This window comes from Mustela lutreola, chromosome 17 (genome assembly GCF_030435805.1).
Source record: "Mustela lutreola isolate mMusLut2 chromosome 17, mMusLut2.pri, whole genome shotgun sequence".
Classification (NCBI taxonomy): domain Eukaryota; kingdom Metazoa; phylum Chordata; class Mammalia; order Carnivora; family Mustelidae; genus Mustela; species Mustela lutreola.
The window spans coordinates 39,592,859-39,614,052 of record NC_081306.1 but is presented as its reverse complement, the minus strand read 5'-3'; the positions used below and the strand labels follow the sequence as shown (position 1 = coordinate 39,614,052).

The 21,194-nt window shown below is 53.9% G+C and overlaps 1 protein-coding gene across 2 annotated transcripts; it reads left to right on the top strand.

Annotated features, from left to right (window-relative positions):
* Positions 1-681: 681 nt before the first annotated feature.
* TMEM130 (transmembrane protein 130) lies at positions 682-18,877 on the top strand. Of its 2 annotated transcripts, none has more exons than XM_059155210.1 (8): positions 682-963; positions 7,733-8,038; positions 9,505-9,664; positions 12,879-13,045; positions 13,833-13,917; positions 15,062-15,264; positions 17,032-17,144; positions 17,516-18,877. In XM_059155210.1, exons 1-8 carry the CDS (start codon positions 879-881, stop codon positions 17,666-17,668), a joined length of 1,272 nt encoding a protein of 423 aa, XP_059011193.1. In that variant the 5' UTR covers positions 682-878; the 3' UTR covers positions 17,669-18,877. The 2 variants fall into 2 exon arrangements, with proteins under 2 accessions (XP_059011193.1, XP_059011192.1); XM_059155209.1 differs by having other exon boundaries at positions 17,480-18,877.
* The last annotated feature ends 2,317 nt before the right edge of the window (positions 18,878-21,194 follow it).

Here is a 21,194-nt window from a genome sequence, read left to right as displayed (position 1 = left end):
GGTGCGACAAGGATCCAAGCCGCCAGCTTCCAGTCTTGGAAGACAAGACAGGACAGCCACCTTCTAGAAGGAAAGACCTGCTTCACTCTACTATGGCGGGTGGAAGCGCCAGCACAGGCCAAAGAGGGGCCTGGTCTCCCCTCACTGCGGCTGTCTTAGTCTCACAAGGCCCTCAGTGACACCCAAGCCGCAGCTGTGGGCACGAGCAGTTTGACAGCAGGGACAGAGAGGGTAAACTGAGGAATGACCTGAGACTCGGCGGAGGTGCTTGACTCCCTCCCCAGGAGGGATATGGGGTGCTTGCAGTCCCTCTGCCCAGCGCCTCGCACGCAGTGGGGGCTCCGCGGGAATGAGTCGCTCTCCAAATCGTGTGCGTCAAGAGGAGATATGGCAACTGGAGAAGAACCCAAAGGGGCCTGCGCACGGCTTTGCAGCGGGGCGCGCGCCTCTGGGGACGCTGAGTCAGAGGCTGCGGGCGCGGACGCGGGGAGGCGGCGCAGACAGGAGGAGCGCAGACCCGGGGAGGGGAGGATGGTGGGGAGAAGAGGGGCAAAGGGAGGAGAGAAGAGAGGAGGGGAGGGGGCGCGGGAGGCGGCGCGCGCTCGGGAAGGCGGGGGTTCGTGGGGAAAGGAGGGGCACGGCGAGGGGAGGGAGGGGCGCGGGGAGGGGGCGCGGCGTGGCGCGGCTGACGCGGGCCGGGGTCGGCGCGGCGGGCTGTGGGCGGCGGCGGCGCGCAGCGACACAGCGTCGCGAGGCGAGGACGAGCGAGCGCCGCTCCCGCACCTCCCCGCATAGCCCGCGCCGCGCGCCCGGAGGAGCGGTCGCAGCCTCCGAGTCAGCGGCGTCCCCTCCGCGCTCCTGCCGCTGCCGGCGCAGCCATGGCCCCGGCCTTCTGGCCGATCCTCAGCCGCGTCCTTTGGCTCGCCTGCCTCCTGCCCTTGGCCCCGGCTAGGGTGGCCGCAGGTAAGGCGCTGCGCGGGCCGGCCGGCCGCCCCGCGGCAGTAGCAGCGCGCCCGGGGCCTCGGGGCGGTCCAGCCTTGCGCCCGGAGCGCATCTCCCTCCTCCCGGGCAGCCTCTGCAGCGCGCAGCCGAGGGGAGCGTGGCCAGCCTGCCCCATCGAAGCCCTCTCTTCTCTCCCTCCATCCTTCTCCCCAGAAGTCGGCCCCGCACTCGAGGGGTCTCCCGCGCTCCTCGGTTCCTGCTGCCACCTCCAGATCGGCCCTGTCCTGGGAACCGCGCGCGGTGGCCGGTGCACCCATGCGGGTGCCCGGGGGGGGGGGGACCTCGCAGCCGCTGGGAGGTGGGGCTGGGAGGACGATGCGGGGAGACCGGGGATGTGCGGGACCCGTCATCACGCCACAGCCCCCCAGGGAACGTGGACAGGTTGTCCGCCGAGCAGCGTCTTTGCCTTTAAATGTCATCTTATCTGGAGAGGTTTTCCACCCTGTGTTGGCTTCAGGGAGGCTGCCATTTCGTCTTTGGAATGGTTTCCAAAATGGACCCCGAGCTGACAGGTTCTGCTGGGTGCCCCCCCCCGCCCCCCCCGCTCCACCGGGCCGCGCTTCTATGCGCTCTGCTTCCCCACCGCGGAAAGGCCAGCACCAACCCTTCGGCCACATTTTGGCGACAACAAAAGGATCCGGATTGGAGAGTAGTTGGGGGACAGGTGGGAGGTGGGCAGCTCTGGTGACGTGCGCGTGTTAAATTGACAACATTTTCCATTATGTCCCTTCCCCAGCCCCCCTCCCCCCAAGAATGGTAGAAAGAGGAAGCGATCTAATGCCAAATCGTGTAAGACAATGGAAGAGGTAAAAATAAAAACCTGCATTTTAGGGACGAATTAGGAGAATTTTGTGGGGATTGTGCTTGGTCAGGATTACCTGCTTCCCTCCTGGAATTTTCATGTAGAGATGGGGGTCTCTTGTCTATTGGGTTTACATGTATCTGGGAATAAATGATCACCATGGCCTGAACTGCAAACCAGAAAAAAAAAAAAGTACATTAATTCTTTGGAAGTCATGTGTAGTTCCCAGCCTGGCCTATTCATGATATGATGAAAATAAGCCGGGAACGAGGCTGGGGAGCGTACCTTCTCCCTCACACACAGGTTCAAAACAGAAACTTGGAAGCCCTTTCCAGTCTTCCTGGGGTCTGGGTCAGCCTGCACTGGACACTTCCCACACTAGAAGTCAAAGTCAGAGTCCAAGGACTGGACCATTCAATAATTCCAGATTATGTTGTTCAGACTTCCAAGGTCCCTTGGGAGGTGTTTGGGGCTATGCACATGTGCAGTGTGAAAGAGCCGATGTGACCATTTTCTAGAATGTTCAGGGTCCCACATGTGTGGGAAGGTGTGCTCCAAGGGGAAGCCTTACAGCACCTGTTAGTGAGTGAGTGTGGCTCCTGTGGGTCAGGCTTCGTGGCAGTTGCCACTTCGCCTTTTGCTTTGGCCCTTTCAGCTCTGGGTCACTCAGTGCCCCCATGGAGCCCCGTACGCCCCTCCCTTAGCTGCTGCTCTGTACTCCAAGGCCATGTCACCTGGGCTCCCAAACCTGGAAAGATAGGTTTGGATGGGTAGGGCAACAGGATCTGGGCTTGGTTCCTTTAGCCACAAGTGGCAAAGCCTTCATGGTCCATTTCAGCTTGGATGCCGTGGGCACTTCTTAGAGCCCCAAGGAAGAAAGGAGTGGCATTAACCAGGGGCTGTGAAACATATGCTTGAAAACTAAAAGCTTGGAAAAAAGTGCCCTTGAGCCTCCCAATGTCTGGGCAGGTGTGGGGGCTCCTAGGAGCTGGGCCAGCCTCTGCAGCAAGGGAACTCTAGCCACAGCCCCTCCCCCCCACCCCTCCTCCCAGCCAGTCCATCCCCCTGGCAACGGATCTGCGTAGCGCTGACACGCGCCTGTCTCCAGTCTGCTGCAGATGCTGGATGGCCATTAGCATGCAGCCGAATGTCCCTGCCACCTGCCAGCCTCGCTCTGGCCCACGCTCCTCGCCTGGGGGGACGGGAGGGAGCAACAGGGAAATGGGAGGGAATGGCCCCTCTTTCTGGGAAGCCTGGCCAAGTGCTGCCTCACAGCCAAAGGGAGGGAGTGGAGAACTCAGCCCAGGGGAGGGGGGTTGGGTACAGATTTCCTTGGTGACTCCAGGCTGTCACATGGGGCCCTCAGGGGATTCAATGTCCCTCAGTGTAAAATACGCACTGTATTTTCTTGCAGAAATTTCTGCCATAGCATCTGGAATTCTCTCTTGGGGATTAAGATACTACAGGTCCCTTTGTCAGTGCCAGTCCAGACGACTTCACAATCCAACATACGGCTCTGGGGCAGGGGATTCAGAACAGGCAATGTGTGACAAAGGGAAAGGCTAGAGCAGGAGTCCCCAGTAGGGACAGACAACACTGCCTAAGGGTGAAGGGGATGCAGCTTTGCTGTCCCAGCTTTGCTGAGTCTACCAAGTCTCTAGTAAGCTCCCTGAGGGCAAGAAGCATGTCCTACACTTCTGGGTTCCCCCAACACTTGTGGGGTGGGGGACAAGGGGCTCAGTCAGTACCACCTGACTGAACAGTCTCTTGAGGCAGTGCTAGGTGGGCTGGTCCCTCTGCCACACTCCTCTCCAGGAGCCTTGGGCAATAGCAGTATTAAATGCGTGCTATGTGTCAAGCACTTTGCTGGGCGCATGGGGAAATGACAGTGACCCCTGCCCTCCAGGAGCTTGCAGGGTGGCAAGGGAGACAAAGAAACCTTCATGCCCATGTGAGGTTGGGACCACTGTGTGCCCAGGCTGCTTGGAGAGCACTGAGAGGGAAAGGGGTTCAGGGAAGCTTTCCTGGAAGAGGTTATATCCATCGACATGTAGGTAGAGAGGGGCAGTGGGGACAGCATGTGCAAAGGTCCTGAGGTTAGGAAGGACCGAACAAGTTCGGAGAGCTGCAAGAGTTAAAGTGGCCAGCCCCAGCATGGATGTGCCGGAATGTGAGTTTGGACTCCACACTGAGGCCGGTCCATGAACACATTAGGTGTGGAGGGAGCTCCTTGCTGGTGGGGGTTGGGGGGGGGGGAATGGTGCTGAGAGAAGGAAGGACTGGAGGCCGAGCGCCAGGGCCAAGGATGAAGCAGTAACTATGGCTGAATGCTGGCTAGTCATGATGGAGAGGAAAAAAACATGCTCAGATGGGAGGAGTAGTGGCAAAGGACCTGGGATTAATTGATTCATGGGACAGCTGTTGCTCTGGCCCCAGTGGAGAGCCAGGGCTGAAAATGGTAGGTGTGGGGAGGGGAGAGCCCTAGACCAGCACTGTCCAGCAGAACATGGGGTGATGAAGGAAAAAGTCTACGTCTGCCCTGAAGGGTAGTTACTAACCCTATCTGGCTCTGAAGCACTTGAAATTGTGGCTAGTGCAATTGAAGAACTGAATTTCCACTGTTGGTTCAATTTAAGTAATTAACTTTGATCAATTTAAGCGTAATTACATGTGGTTAGCAGCTCCTGTTTTGCTCAGTGCAGATCTGGAGCCCAGAAAGTAGGTCTAGGGGGCGCCTGGGTGGCTCAGTGGGTTAAGCCTCTGCCTTCGGCTCAGGTCATGATCCGAGGGTCCTGGGATCGAACCCCTTATCAGGCTCTCTGTTCAGCAGGGAGCCTGCTTCCCCTCCTCTCTCTCTGCCTGCCTGTCTGCCTACTTGTGATCTCTCTGTCAAATAAATAAATAAAATCTTTAAAAAAAAAAAAAGAAAGAAAGAAAGAAAGTAGGTCTAGGTTACTTGGTTCCGCCAGCATTTAGGAGGCATCCGAAACTAGGAGAGCAGGTGCGAGTGGCCAGGAAGGTAGGTGGGAGTGAGGGAAATGAGCGGAGAGGGGCTTGGGGCCCCCCCAGCCTTCCATCTGTGTCCCCTCTTCTGGTGAGGTGTATGTTCGTACAGGCTGGACACTCTCGAACCTGCCGCCCTTCAGAAACCTCACCTGAAGAGGAAATTTACAAATTATAACCAAATCGTCACCAAGATGTACACGAGTGTGACTGGCAAGAGTGAGGGGGTTCTGGGAATCAAGATCTACCTGCGTGGGGGGCACCTGGGTGGCTCAGTGGGTTAAAGCCTCTGCTTTCGGCTCAGGTCATGGTCCCAGGGTCCTGGGATCGAGCCCCGTATCGGGCTCTCTGCTCAGCAGGGAGCCTGCTTCCTTTCCTCTCTCTGCCTGCCTCTCTGCCTACTTGTGATCTATCTGTCAAATAAATAAATACAATCTTTAAAAAAAAAAAATCTACCTGCTTGTGGTGCCTGGCTGGCTCAGTCAGTACAGCATACGACTCTTGATGTCAGGGTGGTGAGTTTGAGCCTGTGTTGGATGTAGAGATGGCTGAAAACCAAAATCTTTAAAAAAAATGAGAGGAAAAAAAAGATATTCCTGCTCGAGGGCTTATCATACCCAGAGTGAAATTCACATTAGTGTGACCTCGGACATGCTTTAGATGTGTTGTCCTATGAAAATAAAGTAATTCAAAACTGTGTGCAGAGTGGGATTATGTCACATTGAAAACTTCTATGCATGAAAAAGAGATATGAGGACAGGAGTATGGTTGCACCTGTTTTGTGGAAGTAGGATAATGGGACATTTCTAATATTCTTTTTTTTTTTAAAGACTTTATTTATTTATTTGACAGAGAAAGATCACAAGTAGGCAGAAAGGCAGGCAGAGAGAGAATCAGGCTCCCTGCTGAGCAAAGAGCCTGGGGCTTGATCCCAGGACACTGAGATCATGACCCAAGCTGAAGGCAGTGGCTTAACCCACTGAGCCACCTGGGCGCCCCTTCTAATATTCTTTACACAAATGTATGTATTACTTTCATGGATGAAAGAAAGCTTATTTTATAAATCTTACTTTGTTTAGATAATAAAATGTTATACACAAAGTGAAGCAGTTGAAGAATAATGACTTAGGAAAAGACCCGTGATATGGAATTGAAAACAACAATGATAGAATACAGAATTCCAAATTATGAGCACGATTTTTTTTTCAAGAAAGAAATGTGCACATACAGTAACTGTGCACACAACCCAGTAACTGGGTTGTTACTGATTATTTTTAATAGAATTGTTTAAGTTTTAATTTTCTATTTTCTCTATTTTCGGGTTACAATTAGTTTTACTTTCCATGCGGTAGTCAGTTGGGAGGGGTTGGTATTCATAAAGGGCCATGACCCGACCTCCAGCCCATATGCTCAAGGCCCTGTTCTCTGTTAGGATCCCTCAAGACCTGATTCCCAGGTTCCCAGTAAGAGCCGCATCCCTCATGTTTTAGTTCAAGTTCCCTGAGGAGTGGAGCAGCTGCAGGTGCAGCGTTGGCCCCAGCGGGAAACCCAGAGGTCATTTAAGAGCAGTGAGCATTGGGGTCCAGTGACAATGAAGATATTCCGTATCTTTACTATTGAGTACTTGAAATACAGCTACAGGGGGGACTGGCGGGGGGGGGGGCGGGGACAGTGGTGACCTGGGTGGCTCAGTCTGTTAAGTGTCTGCCTTCAGTTCAGGTCATGATCCCCGGTCCTGGGATGGAGTTGGGCTCCCTGCTTTGTGGGAAGTCAGGTTCCCCCTCTCCCTGTGCCCCTGCCCGCCCATGCTCTAGCCAGCGCACTCTCTCTCTCTCAAACAAATAAAATCTTAAAAAAAAAAAAAAAAATGCAGCTACTGTGGCTAAGAAAGTGGGTTCTAAATTTTATTTCTTTTTAACTGAAACCTACGCAGCCTCACATGGCCAGTGGCTGCTGTAAAGATCTAGAATGTTTTCCTTTACATTCAGAAGAAGGCTTGGTTGGGGAGCCTGGGTGGCTCAGTGGGTTAAACCTCTGCCTTCCATTCAGGGTCATGATCTCAGGGTCCTGGGATCTCTGAGATGGAGCCCCTCATCGGGCTCTCTGCTCAGCGGGGAGCCTGCTTCCCTCTCTCTCTCTGCCTGCCTGTCTGCCTACTTGTGATCTGTCTGTCAAATAAATAAATAAAATCTTTTAAAAAAGAAGAAGAAGAAGGGTTGGCTTGAATCACAGTAGACTTTGTCCCAGGGTTGCTCTATCACTGTCTAGGCTTTTGGCCTCTAAGAGGCTCCAGACTTTGCGATTTCAGATCGGAAATTTTGTTTGACGTGGAAATACTAGTCCAAAGGAGTGGGTAATAGAGGGCTTTTTTTTTTTTTTTTTTTTTTTTTTTTTTTTTTTTTTTTTTGGCAGCACCCAAGGGGGTCCCTCCTATGACATACACTGGCAGTCATTTTCATAGCTAAGAAATAAGTCTGGCCAGGTCAGGCCTGGGCTCTGGAGGGCCCTGCTTGGCTGGCTTAAAAAGAAAATCTCTGGACTCTAGACTCACCTGGGCCCGGGGTTGGAATCCCAGCTAACACTGAACTAGCCACATGACCCTTAGGCAAGTCACTTGTGCGGGGCTGAGCCTCAATTTCTCCACTTATAAAACAATAAGAGAGGGGCTCAGTGGGTTAAAGCCTCTGCCTTCGGCTCAGGTCATGATCCCAGGGTCCTGGGATGGAGTCCCACATCGGGCTCCCTGCTCAGCGGTGAGCCTGCTTCCCCCTCTCACTCTCTGCCTACTTGTGATCTCTGTCTGTCAAATAAATAAATAAAATCTTAAAAAATAAAAAAATAAATAAGAGAAGCCAGCCCAGAGGGTGACGGTGGGTTCCTTGCCACACCTGTCCTGAAACACAGTCTTTGTCTCTGGACTTCTAGGGCTGTATGAGCTGCACCTCACCACCGATGGCCCTGCCACCACGGGGGCAGAGGTGACGATCACAGCTAGCCTGGTGGCCAGCGACAATGGCAGCCTGGTCCTGCCCACCAACACCCGCCTCTACCACTTCCACTGGATCCATACCCCACTGCTGCTCACAGGGAAGAACGATGAGGCTTTCAGCTCCACCATCCGTGCTGTGGGGACCGTGCCCGGGGACTTCCCGGTCTCCGTCTGGGTCACCGCTGCCAACTGCTGGACATGCCCGCCTGTGGCCAGGAGCCTCCTTGTCCTCCCCATCACAGGTGAGGAACTTTCCGGTTTGCTAATTGGCCTTCAAACTCCTGCTGCAGAAAAAAACCATCCATGGGGCACCTGGGTGGCTCAGTGGGTTAAGCTGCTGCCTTTGGCTCAAGTCATGATCTCAGGGTCCTGGGATCGAGTCCCACATCGGGCTCTCTGCTCAGGAGGGAGCCTGCTTCCCCGTCTCTCTCTCTCTCTCTCTCTGCCTGCCTCTCTGTCTACTTGTGATCTCTTTATTAATAAATAAAATATTAAAAAAAAAAAAAAAGAAAAAACCATCCAGTCTGGTTAGCGATGGTATGAACAGGAATCGGACTCATGGTCCCTTCTCCATTATCTGTGTTGGAATGGACGCTTAAAGCACGTGTTGCTACTGGGGCTGGCAGCTGATCCATACGTTTCAATGGTTATGCACTATTTCAGTCTCTGGTCTGTTCATTCTCGCCCCTCCAGCCTCCCGCCCTAACACTCCTCTCTCCTTCCAGGAAGTCCCCCCCTCTCTCCAAGTTTACAATCTGTCAAAGAATTTGTCTTCAGGAAGTACATTTCCATTTGGGTAATGTTTTATGCGCAAATATGTTCATTGAAGTGGTGTTTGTAACAACAGAAGAAAATATTAGCCAAGCTTTGCAGCCATAAAGGGACTGGTTAAGTATGTGGATATAATTTGTATGATGAATAACAATGACATTTACAAAGACTTTGTAATGTCCCGAGGGAATGTTCCTGCTTATAAAATTTTAAAAAGCAAAACACAAACTTCTATAACCAATTTGCTTAACTGTGTTTAACATATATATGTATATGTAATGTGCATCTTTATTAAATATGTACACACAAATGTTTTGCAGTTCTTCAAACATCAACAAAAGTTGTGTTTGAATGACTGGCAGTTTCTTTTCATCCTACATTTCAGCATTTTCCCAAATGAGCTTTATTGAGCACACCGTACTTTCTGCATTTGGGGTGAAAAAAATCAGCTCTTAATTTTCTTTTCTTTTTTTTTTTTTGGTAGAAAAGGAGACACAGAACTGTGATCCTTACCCAGTTCAGCACATTGGGTGTGATCAGTAGAAGTGCTAATTTTTTTCTAGATGCACCTAATAATCTGAAATCTCTCTTGAGAATTTCTTTCAAAGCCTATGCGTTTTCTCCTGGTCCTGGGCATCTTTTATGCCAGAAAGTTCGGGATCCTGGTGAAAGTGGCGTAGGAGCAAGGCAGTGCGTGTGGCGTGTGCTGTGAGTCTTAACCAGTGTCCCAGGGTCCCAAGCAGCAGAGTAAAGATGCGGGGGCTGTGCATCTCTGTGCTCAGTGACCTGCAGGGTCTCCTCCTGCCTCCACTCAGCTCTGACAGCCAGAAGGTCCCAGTGGGGACAGGCTGTCCTGCCAGCTGGCCTGTGAGGTCATCCCTTGGCCCCGCCTTCCCGCCCCCTTGGGGGACTCACCTGCTTATGATCTCTCTCCCAGAGCTCCTTGTGGGGAACCTCGTTGTCACCCAGAACACCTCCCTGCCCTGGCCCAGCTCTTACCTCACCAAGACAGTCCTTAAAGTTTCCTTCCTTCTCCATGACCCGAGCAACTTCTTCAAGACGGCCTCATTTCTCTACAGCTGGGACTTCGGAGACGGGTATGTGCTTCCCCACTGATGCCCCAAAGCCTTGGCCTGCGGTTGGTGGCCCCACAGTCCCACGCGAAGTGCTCTGTACTTTCCCACCCTTGCCTCTTCACTCCTTCTCACTCCAGACATTCCTTCCACACCTGCTCTGTGTCAAGCATGGGGTAGGGACCAGCATGAGCCGGTCACAAGACCTGCCTCCCAGGTGCCTATAACCTGATAGCGGAGGTCACTGGTGCTCCAAACATCCCTTTAAGAAAGATCAAAGTAGGCTTTTTCTCCATTTAACTCTGGAAGGACCTATTTGGCTGATGGAACCTGCAGTTATACACATGTGGCAGAACTCTGGTGTTCTGGCTTCGTTTCTCCTGACTTCTCCTCTCCGTACAAGTCTGGCTGGAAGAGGCAGGTCAGGGAGTGGGTCTCAGGGACAGAGCCCAGGCAGCCCACAGACACTCTGATCTCCTCTGAGGGTAGTGCTCTGCTGAGACCCCTCAGTCCATTTCGGTCCCCTCGAGTCCCTGGCTGATGGTCCTTCCTACTATATCCCATATGTTTCCACCTTCCATTGGTGGAAGCCAACTTCCTCCAGCCAATTTCCGTTGGCTTCCTTAAGACACTTCTCAGGTTTGCAGAGAAACACAGACCAATCTTTCAAGTTCATGGAAGGCTTAGTAATCCTTCTCGTGCATCACTCCGCACCCCCATGGGACTTGACAGGCTCAACATGCTTTCTTACGTACAGTAATAACTTAGAAAACAAAGTGGGGACTCCTAATTATAGCAAAAATAGTACATAAACATAGGATCACACTTACTGGAAATGGACAAGACCCTGTGTGAAGAAAACTGGAGCTACTAAGATGTATCCAAGATTTTTTAAAGATTTTATTTATTTATTTGGGGGGGGAGACCCCAGAGTGAGAGTAAGAGGGAGAAGCAGACTCTGTTGAGCAGAGAGCTGGATGTAACACGTGGTCAGTCCCAGGACCTTGAGCTCATGACCTGAGCTGAAGGCAGACACTTAACTGACTGAACCATGCAGGCACCCTGACTAAGAGGTCTTAACGATTTGAGTAGATGTGTTATGTACACCATGTCCAGGATGGAAACTTAATCTTGCAAAGATGTCCATTTCCCTCTAGTTATCCCATAAGCTTGATGAAAGTCCAATAAATACTCCATTTAGTATAATTGTGGAATGTGACAAAGATTCTACAGTTCATCTAAATTTGGTGTTTAAGTATGCACATATATACACCCATATACGTATGCATGAGTGTATATATACATATAGACATGTATAAAAATATATGTCATTATAAACATACATGTGGTTTCATAACCTAAAGAACATCTGGAACATCTGTCACAAACCAGGGGACAGGCTCTATACTAACTAGGAGCATTTCTTTTCACATTAAATACTTTATTCACTATTTTTACTATAATGGGACATTCTTTGACTAGCCAATGAAACAAGACAAGAAAAAGAAATAAAAATGCTGTAAGGGAGGAGATAAAAATCATCACACACATAGATGATCTGGGAAACACCAGAGACTCAACTGAAAAATCTGAGAACTAAAAAGAGATTTTCATGATATGGCTGGTTAGAAAACAAAGATTCATAGCCTTTCCATATGATGGCAATAGGAAAAGAACTTTTACAATAGTTATAAAACAGGAAAACTAAGAATAAACTTAGCCCAAAATGTTAGGGTTTATGTAAATAAAACTCCAGATTGTACCTAGAACCTTAAAAAAAAATGAAGAGAGAATGCCTCAATATTGTCAGAAGGAAAAAAGATCAGAAAAGCAGAATGATCAGGGCGCCTGGGTGGCTCAGTGGGTTAAGCCCCTGCCTTTGGCTCAGGTCATGGTCTCAGGGTCTTGGGATCAAGCCCCGCTTGGAGTTCTCTGCTCACCAGGAAGCCTGCTTCCCACTCTCTCTCTCTCTGCCTACTTGTGATCTCTCTCTGTCAAAAAAATAAATAAAATCTTAAAAAAAAAAGAAATGAAAAGCAGAAAGCTGATGAGGGAGGATGGGGAGAAGTAGAAATGCATACATAAATGTATTTTCAAAGCTACAAATAGGGGCACCTGGCTGGCTCTATCAGTAGAGCTTGCAACTCTTGATCTCTGGGTTGTGAGTTTGAGCTCCATATTAGGTGTAGAGGTTACTTAAAAGTAAAATTTTTTAAAAAGTCACAAATAATTTGCAGCAACCAAAGGCTGCTCAACAGAACAGACCAGAAAAGGCAGACACAAACGTGAGTTTATACACACACCTATTATATGGTAACAGTGGTATTTTCTAGCCAGTGAGTAAAGATAGATTATTTAATAAATGGCACTCAGGCAGTTGGTTAACTATTTAGAAGAAAAACAATCTTATCCTTAACAAAAGCAATTCCAGATAGACTGAAAAATCAAATATAAGGAACCAGGACTAGATGGAAATGTAAACAATCCCCTGCAGTTGGATAATTTGGCAGTGGGGAAAGCATTTCTAAGAATAGAGAAACAGAGGCAGAAACGAGGAAGGAAAAGAAAATGCTAGATTTGGCTCACTAGATTTAAAATCTGAGTATGAAAGAAGTAAATCAAACCACAAGGCGAAAGTTAAACTGGGTTTAGAAAATATTTAGAAGATATTTAATGGGCTAAACTTCATATATAAAGAGCATTGAGAAATCAACAAAGATTTTCTTTATTATTAGATTTCCTTTTGAAGTAATTGCAGGAAAAAGCATGATATTATACACTTTACATGTCACATCGTAACCTATGATGGAGATATGATTTTGTGTTACAGATGAGAAAAGTAAGACTGAGAGTTTTACAGACAGGAAATCTAAAACTGAGATTCAAAGCCAAGTATGTCCTAACTCCAAAGTGTATATCTTTTTCCCTCCCAGGATTGTCCTTGTCTCTAATGCAGGGGCTCTTTTAGATTTCTGGTGGAACGGGGCAGAGCACTTCCTGGCAGGTGACAGGCCCTTGTTGCTGGGAGGTCTCCCACCTGTCACTTAAAAGCACAAAGATGACCAGCAGCCACTTCACCCAAGCATGGCTGACCTTGCATCCTGGCTGGCTCTGGGGGGTGCTGCTGTGATGATGTCCGGTTTGCTCACAAGTAGCCGAGCCTGTCACTCCACGGACACCCCTGAGTCTAAGAGGCCATGTGAGTCACTTCTGTCATCTCCCTCCTGTCACCTTACAGCACCCAGATGGTGACTAAAGACGCTATGGTCTATTACAACTATTCCATCATCGGAACCTTCACTGTGAAGCTCAAGGTGGTGGCTGAGTGGGAACAGGCAATGCAGAATGCCAGGAAGGGCATCATGCAGAAGACAGGCGACTTCTCTGCCTCGCTGAAGCTGCAGGGTGCGTTTCCGGGGCGTCTGGCCCCCTGGGGAGCCCTGGGCAGCACTCTTTCCGGGATTGGAGCCCATGAAGTTCAGAGTGACTCCAGCTGGGCACAGGGCGGGGCTGAGCTTGGATGCCCGTCCTCTCTTCGTGTTCCCCAGGCAGCCCTCTGAGCAGTTGGCCACTATCCCCACTTCGGAGGGGGCACTGGAGGCCACGGAGGAGGTCACATGGCCACCAAGGGGCAGAGCTGGATTTGAACCCAGGCCCGCCTGCTCCCAGAGCCCGAGCCTGTGGCCAGACACTGTGCTGTGAGCCAGTGGGTCCACATGGCTCTTTGTTCTCAGGCCACACTGGCGTCCTGCTAGGGACTGTCCTGTTGGGGCTGCGACAGCCTTGGTCTCCTGAAGAGAGGATATGCCCAAACCCACCTTTCCCTGACTTTGGCAAGAGGGGGTGCTTGGGCAGCTGTGGCCGCTTTCTGAGCTGTGCTGCAGTGGGTGTGAACGGGGTGCTGTTTTCCCCGCATCGCACGGGTGGGGGTGATCCAGAGCTAGCCCTCCGTCCTGGTTACCAGAGCCCCGCCAGCTTCCCCCAGCATCCTCACTCTGAGCAGCTCCAGCACCTGCTGCTATCGGGGACGGCGTGGGGGGCGGCGGCGGAGTGGGACTCGGGCATGCCCTGGACAGACCTGCGACCCTCACCTCGGCAGAGACCCTCACAGGGTGGTGGTCACACAGCCCTGGGAGCTCTGAGACCACTGTCCTCGGCCACCAGGTCTAATGGCGCCCTCTCTGCCTTTCAGAAACCCTTCGAGGCATCCAGGTCTTGGGGCCCACCCTCATCCAGACCTTCCAAAAGATGACAGTGACCTTGAACTTCCTGGGGAGGTGAGTGAACCCCAGAGATGACCGAAGGTGATTTGTTGCCCTGCCCACGCTCTCTTCCGTGGATGAGACTGAGAGCTCCATCCCCTGGGGGGGGGGGGCCCGAGTTTGGGGGCCAGTGGAAGCTTCTGCCATCTTGCCTGCAGCCCTGGGAGAGTTGCGGGCGTGGCTCCATACTTGAGATCGAGGGGTCAGGGCACAGGCCCTTTGGAGCTGTCTGCAGTGTCAGTATCAAGGCAAATCAGGCGAGGAACCAGGTGAAAAGCCCTCTCTGCGTGTGGCTCAGGCCTGCCTCCAGCCCCCAGAAAGTCACCTCGGCTGGGAACCAGCCCAGCTCTTGGCAAGAACAGCATTAAGCTGAGGATGTAGAAGTCGGGCGCGTTCTTTGAACGAGGGTGGGTGGAGCCTCAGAGGTCAGTGGTCAGGGCTCAGCCCTCCAGGAACTCTGGCTGGGGGCACCAGCCCTACTCTCAACTCAGGGCCATGAGAGAGAAGCAAGGCTTGATGGGGAGCAAACAACGCAGCCAAGAAAAGAGAAAGACGAGCCGTGGGGCTGGGGGAGGTTTCTAAAGCTTGTGGGGAGCTTTGCGGGCAGGTGCTTGGGACTTGAAGAGTGGGGTGGGAAGCCCTTTGGGCTTGGCAGATCCAATGGCTGAGGTGGCAGGGGTGTGTTTTACTTGGGCCTGGGGTGGCCTGCTCCACATTCCTGAGATGGACCTATGCTTTCCAACTCCTGAGCCTGGGCTGTGGCAGGTAGATGACCCTTTCAGATCCTATTCAAATGCCACCTCCTCCAGGAAGCCTTCCCTGACTTCCCCATCCAGAATGTGCCCACCTGTCCCCTGTGCCTCCACAGCACACCCTGTGGGTCCCTGGAGCAATCATCCTGCCTCGTCCAGCACTCTGTGCCTATCTCTGTTTGCCTTACTAGCCTGGCACTCCCTTGGGGTCTGGGGGCGGGGGGGCGTCTTTTATTTACCATTGTGTTCTCTGGGTCTGGAAGGGGTGAAGCAGAGGCCAGGACAGCTAGGTGTTTTGTCCTGAAAAGGACACTGACGTTCACGGCTGTCTGGCCTTTCTCAGCCTTGGTCTGTGCTCACGTTGCTTGCTGAGCCATTGCTGAGAACCCACCCCCATTTCCCTGCAGCCCCCCTCTGACTGTGTGCTGGCGTCTCAAGCCTGAGTGCCTGCCGCTGGAGGAAGGGGAATGCCACCCCGTGTCGGTGGCCAGCACGGCCTACAACTTGACCCACACCTTCAGGGACCCCGGAGACTACTGCTTCAGCATCCGGGCTGAGAACGTCATCAGCAAGACACACCAGTACCACAGGATCCAGGTGTGGCCCTCCAGTAAGTGACCTTCCCGGCCACCACCGCCAACATGCGAGCCAGCCCCCCAACGCGAGAATCCTCACCAAACCTACTGGCCCAACCAAACACCATTGACTCTATGCCCAGACCTCCCCCAGCCCACCCGTGCCGTCACCGGCCAGCCTAATACCCCTTGGTTCTACCAACACCAGCCCCATGGCCCATACCAACACCCAGCGTGACCACACAGCTCTGCTGCCATTACCACACACACTCCCGATGGCCTTTCTGGCACCTTCCAGACCCGGGAGACACCACCATCCCCACTCCTCCCACCAGCCCCGCCATGGCCATCTGCACCCAGGTCCTCGATCCCATGTTGCCCAGCAGCCAACAGCTTTAACTCTTGCTTGCTGCCACTATCACGGTCCCCGGTGTCCCCATCAGAAGCACTCCCCTGTGGTCACAAGCCTCCCTCCTCCGCCATCACCCTGATCCTGGCACTGTTGTCACCACTAAAACCAGCCCCCAGGGAGTGGCTGCCGCTCAGCAGTGAAGTGGGGTCCCTGTCATCTGTCAGGACCCCTGGCCACCTCCCCCGGAATGTCCTTCCCCGAGTCTCCGTCAGGCCCGGCCCCTGGCTAGTCACCGGATTAGCTGATGTTGGCTGAAGTTCTACCCTTCTTTTCCAGGGGTGGGAGCTCTTCTGTGACCCTAGAAAAGCACTTCCTTCCATAGAGGAGAAAGTGGGATCCCAGAACCCTAAGGGATGGTGTTTCAGGGGCCCAGCCAGGTCACAGCCCTTAGGGTGCACACGGCAACCTCGCCAGACGCCCTCGTCGCCTGGATTGGACCCACAAGTGCACCACTGTCCTCTCCGGTCTTCCCAGTCCCTGTCTGAGCCATCGGGCAGACACCGTGCTCCATTCTGAGCCCCGGCTGGCCTTGTGGACCTCCCTGAGGGTCTGGGGCCTTGCCTCCCCCAGCCCCTCCTGGGCGCTGAGTGCCCCAGAGCCCCCCAAATCCTGCAGAGGAGACAGCTTTCCAGGTCACCTGCGCTGCCTTTTCCTGGGAAGCAGAGCCTCCTGGCACACTGCGGCATCCACAGCAGGGGCAGGGTAGAGGAGGGAGGAAGGGGGAGGGGGGCCGCATTTGCCGATCACCTGCCATGCCCCTGGCACACTCACACCCCTCCCCTCGTGGCAGCCCTGAGGCAGCCTCGTGGGTCAGCATTAGCCATCGGGGAGTCTGGTCAGAGCCGGGATTCGAACCCAGGGCCGCCTTACTGCAGACCCTGGGTTCTCCCTGTTTCCCCATGCACCTTCCTGACTCAGGGGGTCAAGGAGTGAAGCCTAGAGCTGGCGGAGGGCAGACAGCCACAGCAGGTCACAAGGCTCCGGTGTGTCCTCACAACACGCCTTCCCGTCTCCAAGGCAAGTTGCCCGAGTGAGGGTGGCGAGGCGACTGTGACTCTTGGATGGCCGGGTCATGGCTCCCATCCTGTGCTATTCATGAGGGCAAGTCATTAAGTCTGGTCCACTCTCAGGGGGTGGGGGACTTAGCTGCCCCTCTTGAAAGTGACCATCCAGTAACACGTAGCCATATTTTTAAACCCTAACGCACCCCTCCTTGGTTTTTGTAGACTCCCTAGATTGGCCCATTGGGGATTGGCCTAGTTGGGATCCACATGCCTAAGTTAAAAATAGCTCTGGTGGGGTTTGACTGGTCTGTCCCCCTCTGCGGTCTGAGAGCTGGCCTTCCCCGCCAACTCCCCAAACCCATGACTTCACCGTGTCGCACTCCCAGGCATCCAGCCGGCCGTCTTTGCCTTCCCGTGCGCCACGCTGATCACCATGATGCTTGCCTTCATCATGTACATGACCCTACGGAATGCCGCTCACCAGAAGGACATGGTAGAGGTGGGTGCTCACGAGGGGGAGGGGGGGCTGGACCACTGGGCCCTGACCAGAGAAGGGGGCGTGGACGTCACAGCGAGGTCCCAGGGCTGGGCACGATGTGCCCGAGACATTCATGGACCACGCTGAGTTGGGCCCTTCCCATCTGACTGACCGCTGTGCTCAGCCCTTGCCAGCAGCTGGGCCCCGGGGAGGGCACCTGGAGGAGGGAGGCGCCAGGAGCAGAGAAGCCAAGGGCACAGGGCAGCACTGCGAGCCTCCAGGCAGCTGAGCTCGTAAGGCCCAGGTCAGAGCACTGGCAGGCGGGTGATTGACCCGTGGGGTTTTGTTCACCATAGGTGGCTGATTTTGACTTTTCCCCCATGTCTGACAAGAACCCGGAGCCTCCCGCTGGGGTCCGCTGCTGCTGCCAGATGTGCTGCGGGCCCTTCTTGCTGGAGACTCCCTCGGAGTACCTGGAAGTTGTCCGCGAGAACCACGGGCTGCTGCCGCCCCTCTACAAATCCGTCAAAACGTACACCGTGTGAGCGCCCCCCGGTCCCGTCGCGGCTTTAACTACCGCCAGCGGGGCTCTGCGGACAGGACAGGACGGTGCGCGCGGCCGAGCAGGCGGGGCTGCGGGTGCGGGGCTGTCCTCCCCGCTGGCCATCCATCTGTGTCTCCAGCTGCCACCATGAGCCTCCCGCAGCCCCACACCCCTGCCATCCGTCCATCTGTACAGTCCGGCCTCTGCTGTGAGCCCCTCTCCGTCCGCCCTTCCTAACGCCTTGCCTTTGAAGAGCCCCAGGTGGGGCCCCGACGTGCAGTGGGGTCCCTCCCCTCTCCCAAGGGTGCCTGGCTGCCCCTCACCCATTCCTCCCCCCCCACGTTGGCCCTTCTGCTGTCCGTCTGGGGTCTGAGCTTCCTCCCCGGGGTGGCCCTGCCCAGGTCAGAGAACTGGAAGGAAGGTCACCAAGGGTTGAGGCTACAACACAAAAAGGCTATACACACAGAAACAAGCGCATGCGTGCGCACACTCATACACACACACAGATACACACGTCACACATGTCACACAGGCATCTCCGACGGGGTCCTCTGTATCAGTGAGGTTGGTTGCTATGTCCTGAAATCGGACCAAAATGACATCGGACTTAATGCACTTGGCCACGCGCCGCTTCCGGGCCCGGCCCTTCCCTTCGTGCCCTGGTCCCCGTGGCTCCTGGGGCCCACTCTAAGGACACTCCGTTTCCTGCCTGTTTGCTGGGGGTGGGGTGGGGGCTAACGCTTTGTGAGTGCGGAGGGCTTTATAAAAACAGCACCTTTTGTTCCTGAGTCTGTTAACTTCCATGGAGGGAAAAGAGAAGCCAGCCAGCGGGGACATGGGGTCACTGTGGGGGATGGCATCCTTGGCCCTCTGCATGGCCTGGGGGAGGAGGAGGCAGGTCTGGAGGGATCCCTTGGGGGAGCCTAGAGTTGGGGGAGACAGCGGATCCAGGTGCCTGCGGAGAGAGACCACAGTGAGCCCCCCTGACCCCCGCCTGGCACAACTGCGCAGGAGCCTGGGGAGCCAAGTTGGGGGCCTGTTGGGACGGGAGGGGGCAGGGCCGTGGGGGCGAAGCTCTGTTGCCGTAATCTTTGCTCTCGGACTTTGTGCAGACAAGAGCATTCCCGCTGACGTGCTGCTCATTCTCATGAAACACTGCCATTAGTGCTGAATAAAGCTTGTGTGCTCTCAGAATAGCCGAGCAGATGCCAGGGGGCCCGGAGTCTCTTTCTTTTCTGGGCACGGGGCTTCGGGCTTTGGGCCTTGCACAACCGGCGCCCTTGCTGTGTTCTCAGGCAAGCGTGGATGGAGCTGCTGTCTGGGGCGTTGGGTGGGTCGTTGGGACCAGCACTCCTTAAACCTCTGCTCAGGCTGCATGACCGATGGAGCAGACTCAGAGCCAGGGGCGGGGGGGTGGGGGAGGGTTGTCTCTTGGAGGTGGGTCCAGGTCCCCCCACCCCATGACTCAACCTGCAACCAAGCCTGCAGCTTTGGCGAAGGATCAGAGCCCAGAGGACCGCTACACTTAGTGAACTTGGAAATGCGGATCCTGCCGCCCTGCCCACACCCAAATCCACACCTGCTGAGTGGGGGCAGCCACCCGGGTCCCCTCCCCACAGACCAGCAGGAATGCTGGTGCACCATCAAGGGCGGGCGCCTCTGGTCGCACTTGAACTTGAATGTGCCTGGGTGGCACCAGAGGTCTCGCCACGCCCCATACTTTCATTCAGGACGTCGGGAGTGGGGCCTGGGAATCTGGGTTTCTAACAAGATCCCAGATGCGTCGGATGGGCCAGGTCCGAGGACGGCATTTACAGTCGCCCTCCTCTTGAGTCGCCTTCCATCCTAAGCTCCCTTTCTGCCATAAGAGATCTGGAGCTTTTTTCTAAATTGCCTGCGCTCTCCTGCCATCTTCACGACCCAACCCAGTGAGCCAGTGTGCCCAGTCCTCAAGCTGGAACATGGGTGGGTGTGAACCCCACCCCCACTCTAGCCGTACCCCTCTGGGAAGCCCTACTTTTCCATGAGCCAAGTCAATTGGGGAAGTTTCTCAGACTTGAGCACCAGCATGGGGGGCAAATGTTGCCACACACACCTTTCCACTGACCAACCCCCAGCCAGGGGTGAGAGGGTCAGGCACCTGCATGCTACAGGGGACCCTTATGCCTCCTGATAACTGGTTAGAGGATCAAACAAGACCTTGGAAAAGGTGGATGGGGTGTGGGGAGGGGACTGTCCTTGCCGTGAATCATTTTACTGTGTCCCTAATAGAAGAGGGCGACACGTGGCTTCAAGCCACTCCCAGCTGGTGTAAGACACGGCTCCCCATCTCTGCGTGTGCCTTCGAGAGAACCTGGCATTCGAGCATCTAACCCCCTCCCCGCCCCCGCCGGGGAATTTAGAAGTGGTTGTTCACGTTACATCTAGCTCTATAAACGGTGGTACTCAGGTGTTTCTCTTACAGAAGTTAAAACAATTAAGAAACCAAATTGTTAACCACCATAGAAGAGCTGGAAAGAATTACTGGAAGGGTGGCGCCTAGGGTGGCTCAGTGGGTTAAAGCCTCTGCCTTCGGCTCAGGCCATGATCTCAGGGTCCTGGGATCGAGCCCCGCATCGGGCTCTCTGCTCAGCGGGGAGCCTGCTTCCTCCTCTCTCTCTGCCTGCCTCTCTGCCTACTTGTGATCTCTGTCCGTCAAATAAATAAATAAAATAAAAAAAGAATTACTGGAAGGGAAATGCAGAAAATGACAACAACCAGGATAAGAGACAGCTTCCCTTTGCCAATGGAAGACTCACACAACTGTAGTTCAATCTAGTAGGAGAACATCTGACCCACAAAATTTGGGGGTATGCAGGCTGCCGAGGACAGTGGCTGGATTGAGCCGCAGAGCTCTGAGCACTGACCCTGAGCAAGGCAGGTCTTCGAGGCGCTCCCCACATTGCTATGCTGTCTCAGCTGGGGGTGGCGGGGACACAGGCGACAGCCCAGGTCGGGGAACTTGTGGGGAACTAACTGTATACTCACCCACCAGCCCCTGGTGTCTTCATAAGCGGTGTCACAATTCTGTACTAGCCCTTCCCACACATATATCCTCCCACCCCCATAGCCCCTGCTGGCAAGAGGATCTGGGGCAGCTATTCTCACAGCCTGACCTTCTAGAAGGGACCCAAATCACACTGATGAGAGGCTGTGGGTTCCTATGACCACAGGGAGTCAAGGGTAGAATCAGTTGAATGTATTCTTGCCTGGACTTGGGAAGAGCTCTTTTTCCCTTTGAGAAGCCTGGTCCAGTCACCTTGGACAGAGTGGGGTGTTTTTTGGAAGGATTCTGAGCAGTTGAGCCTGATGGGATTAAAGTGGGTTTCCAGGGGTGCCTGGGTGGCTCAGTGGGTTAAAGCCTCTGCCTTCAGCTCAGGTCATGGTTCCAGGGTCCTGGGATCGAGCCCCACATCGGGCTCTCTGCTCGGCAGGGAGCCTGCTTCCTCCTCTCTCTCTCTGCCTACTTGTGATCTCTGTCTGTCAAA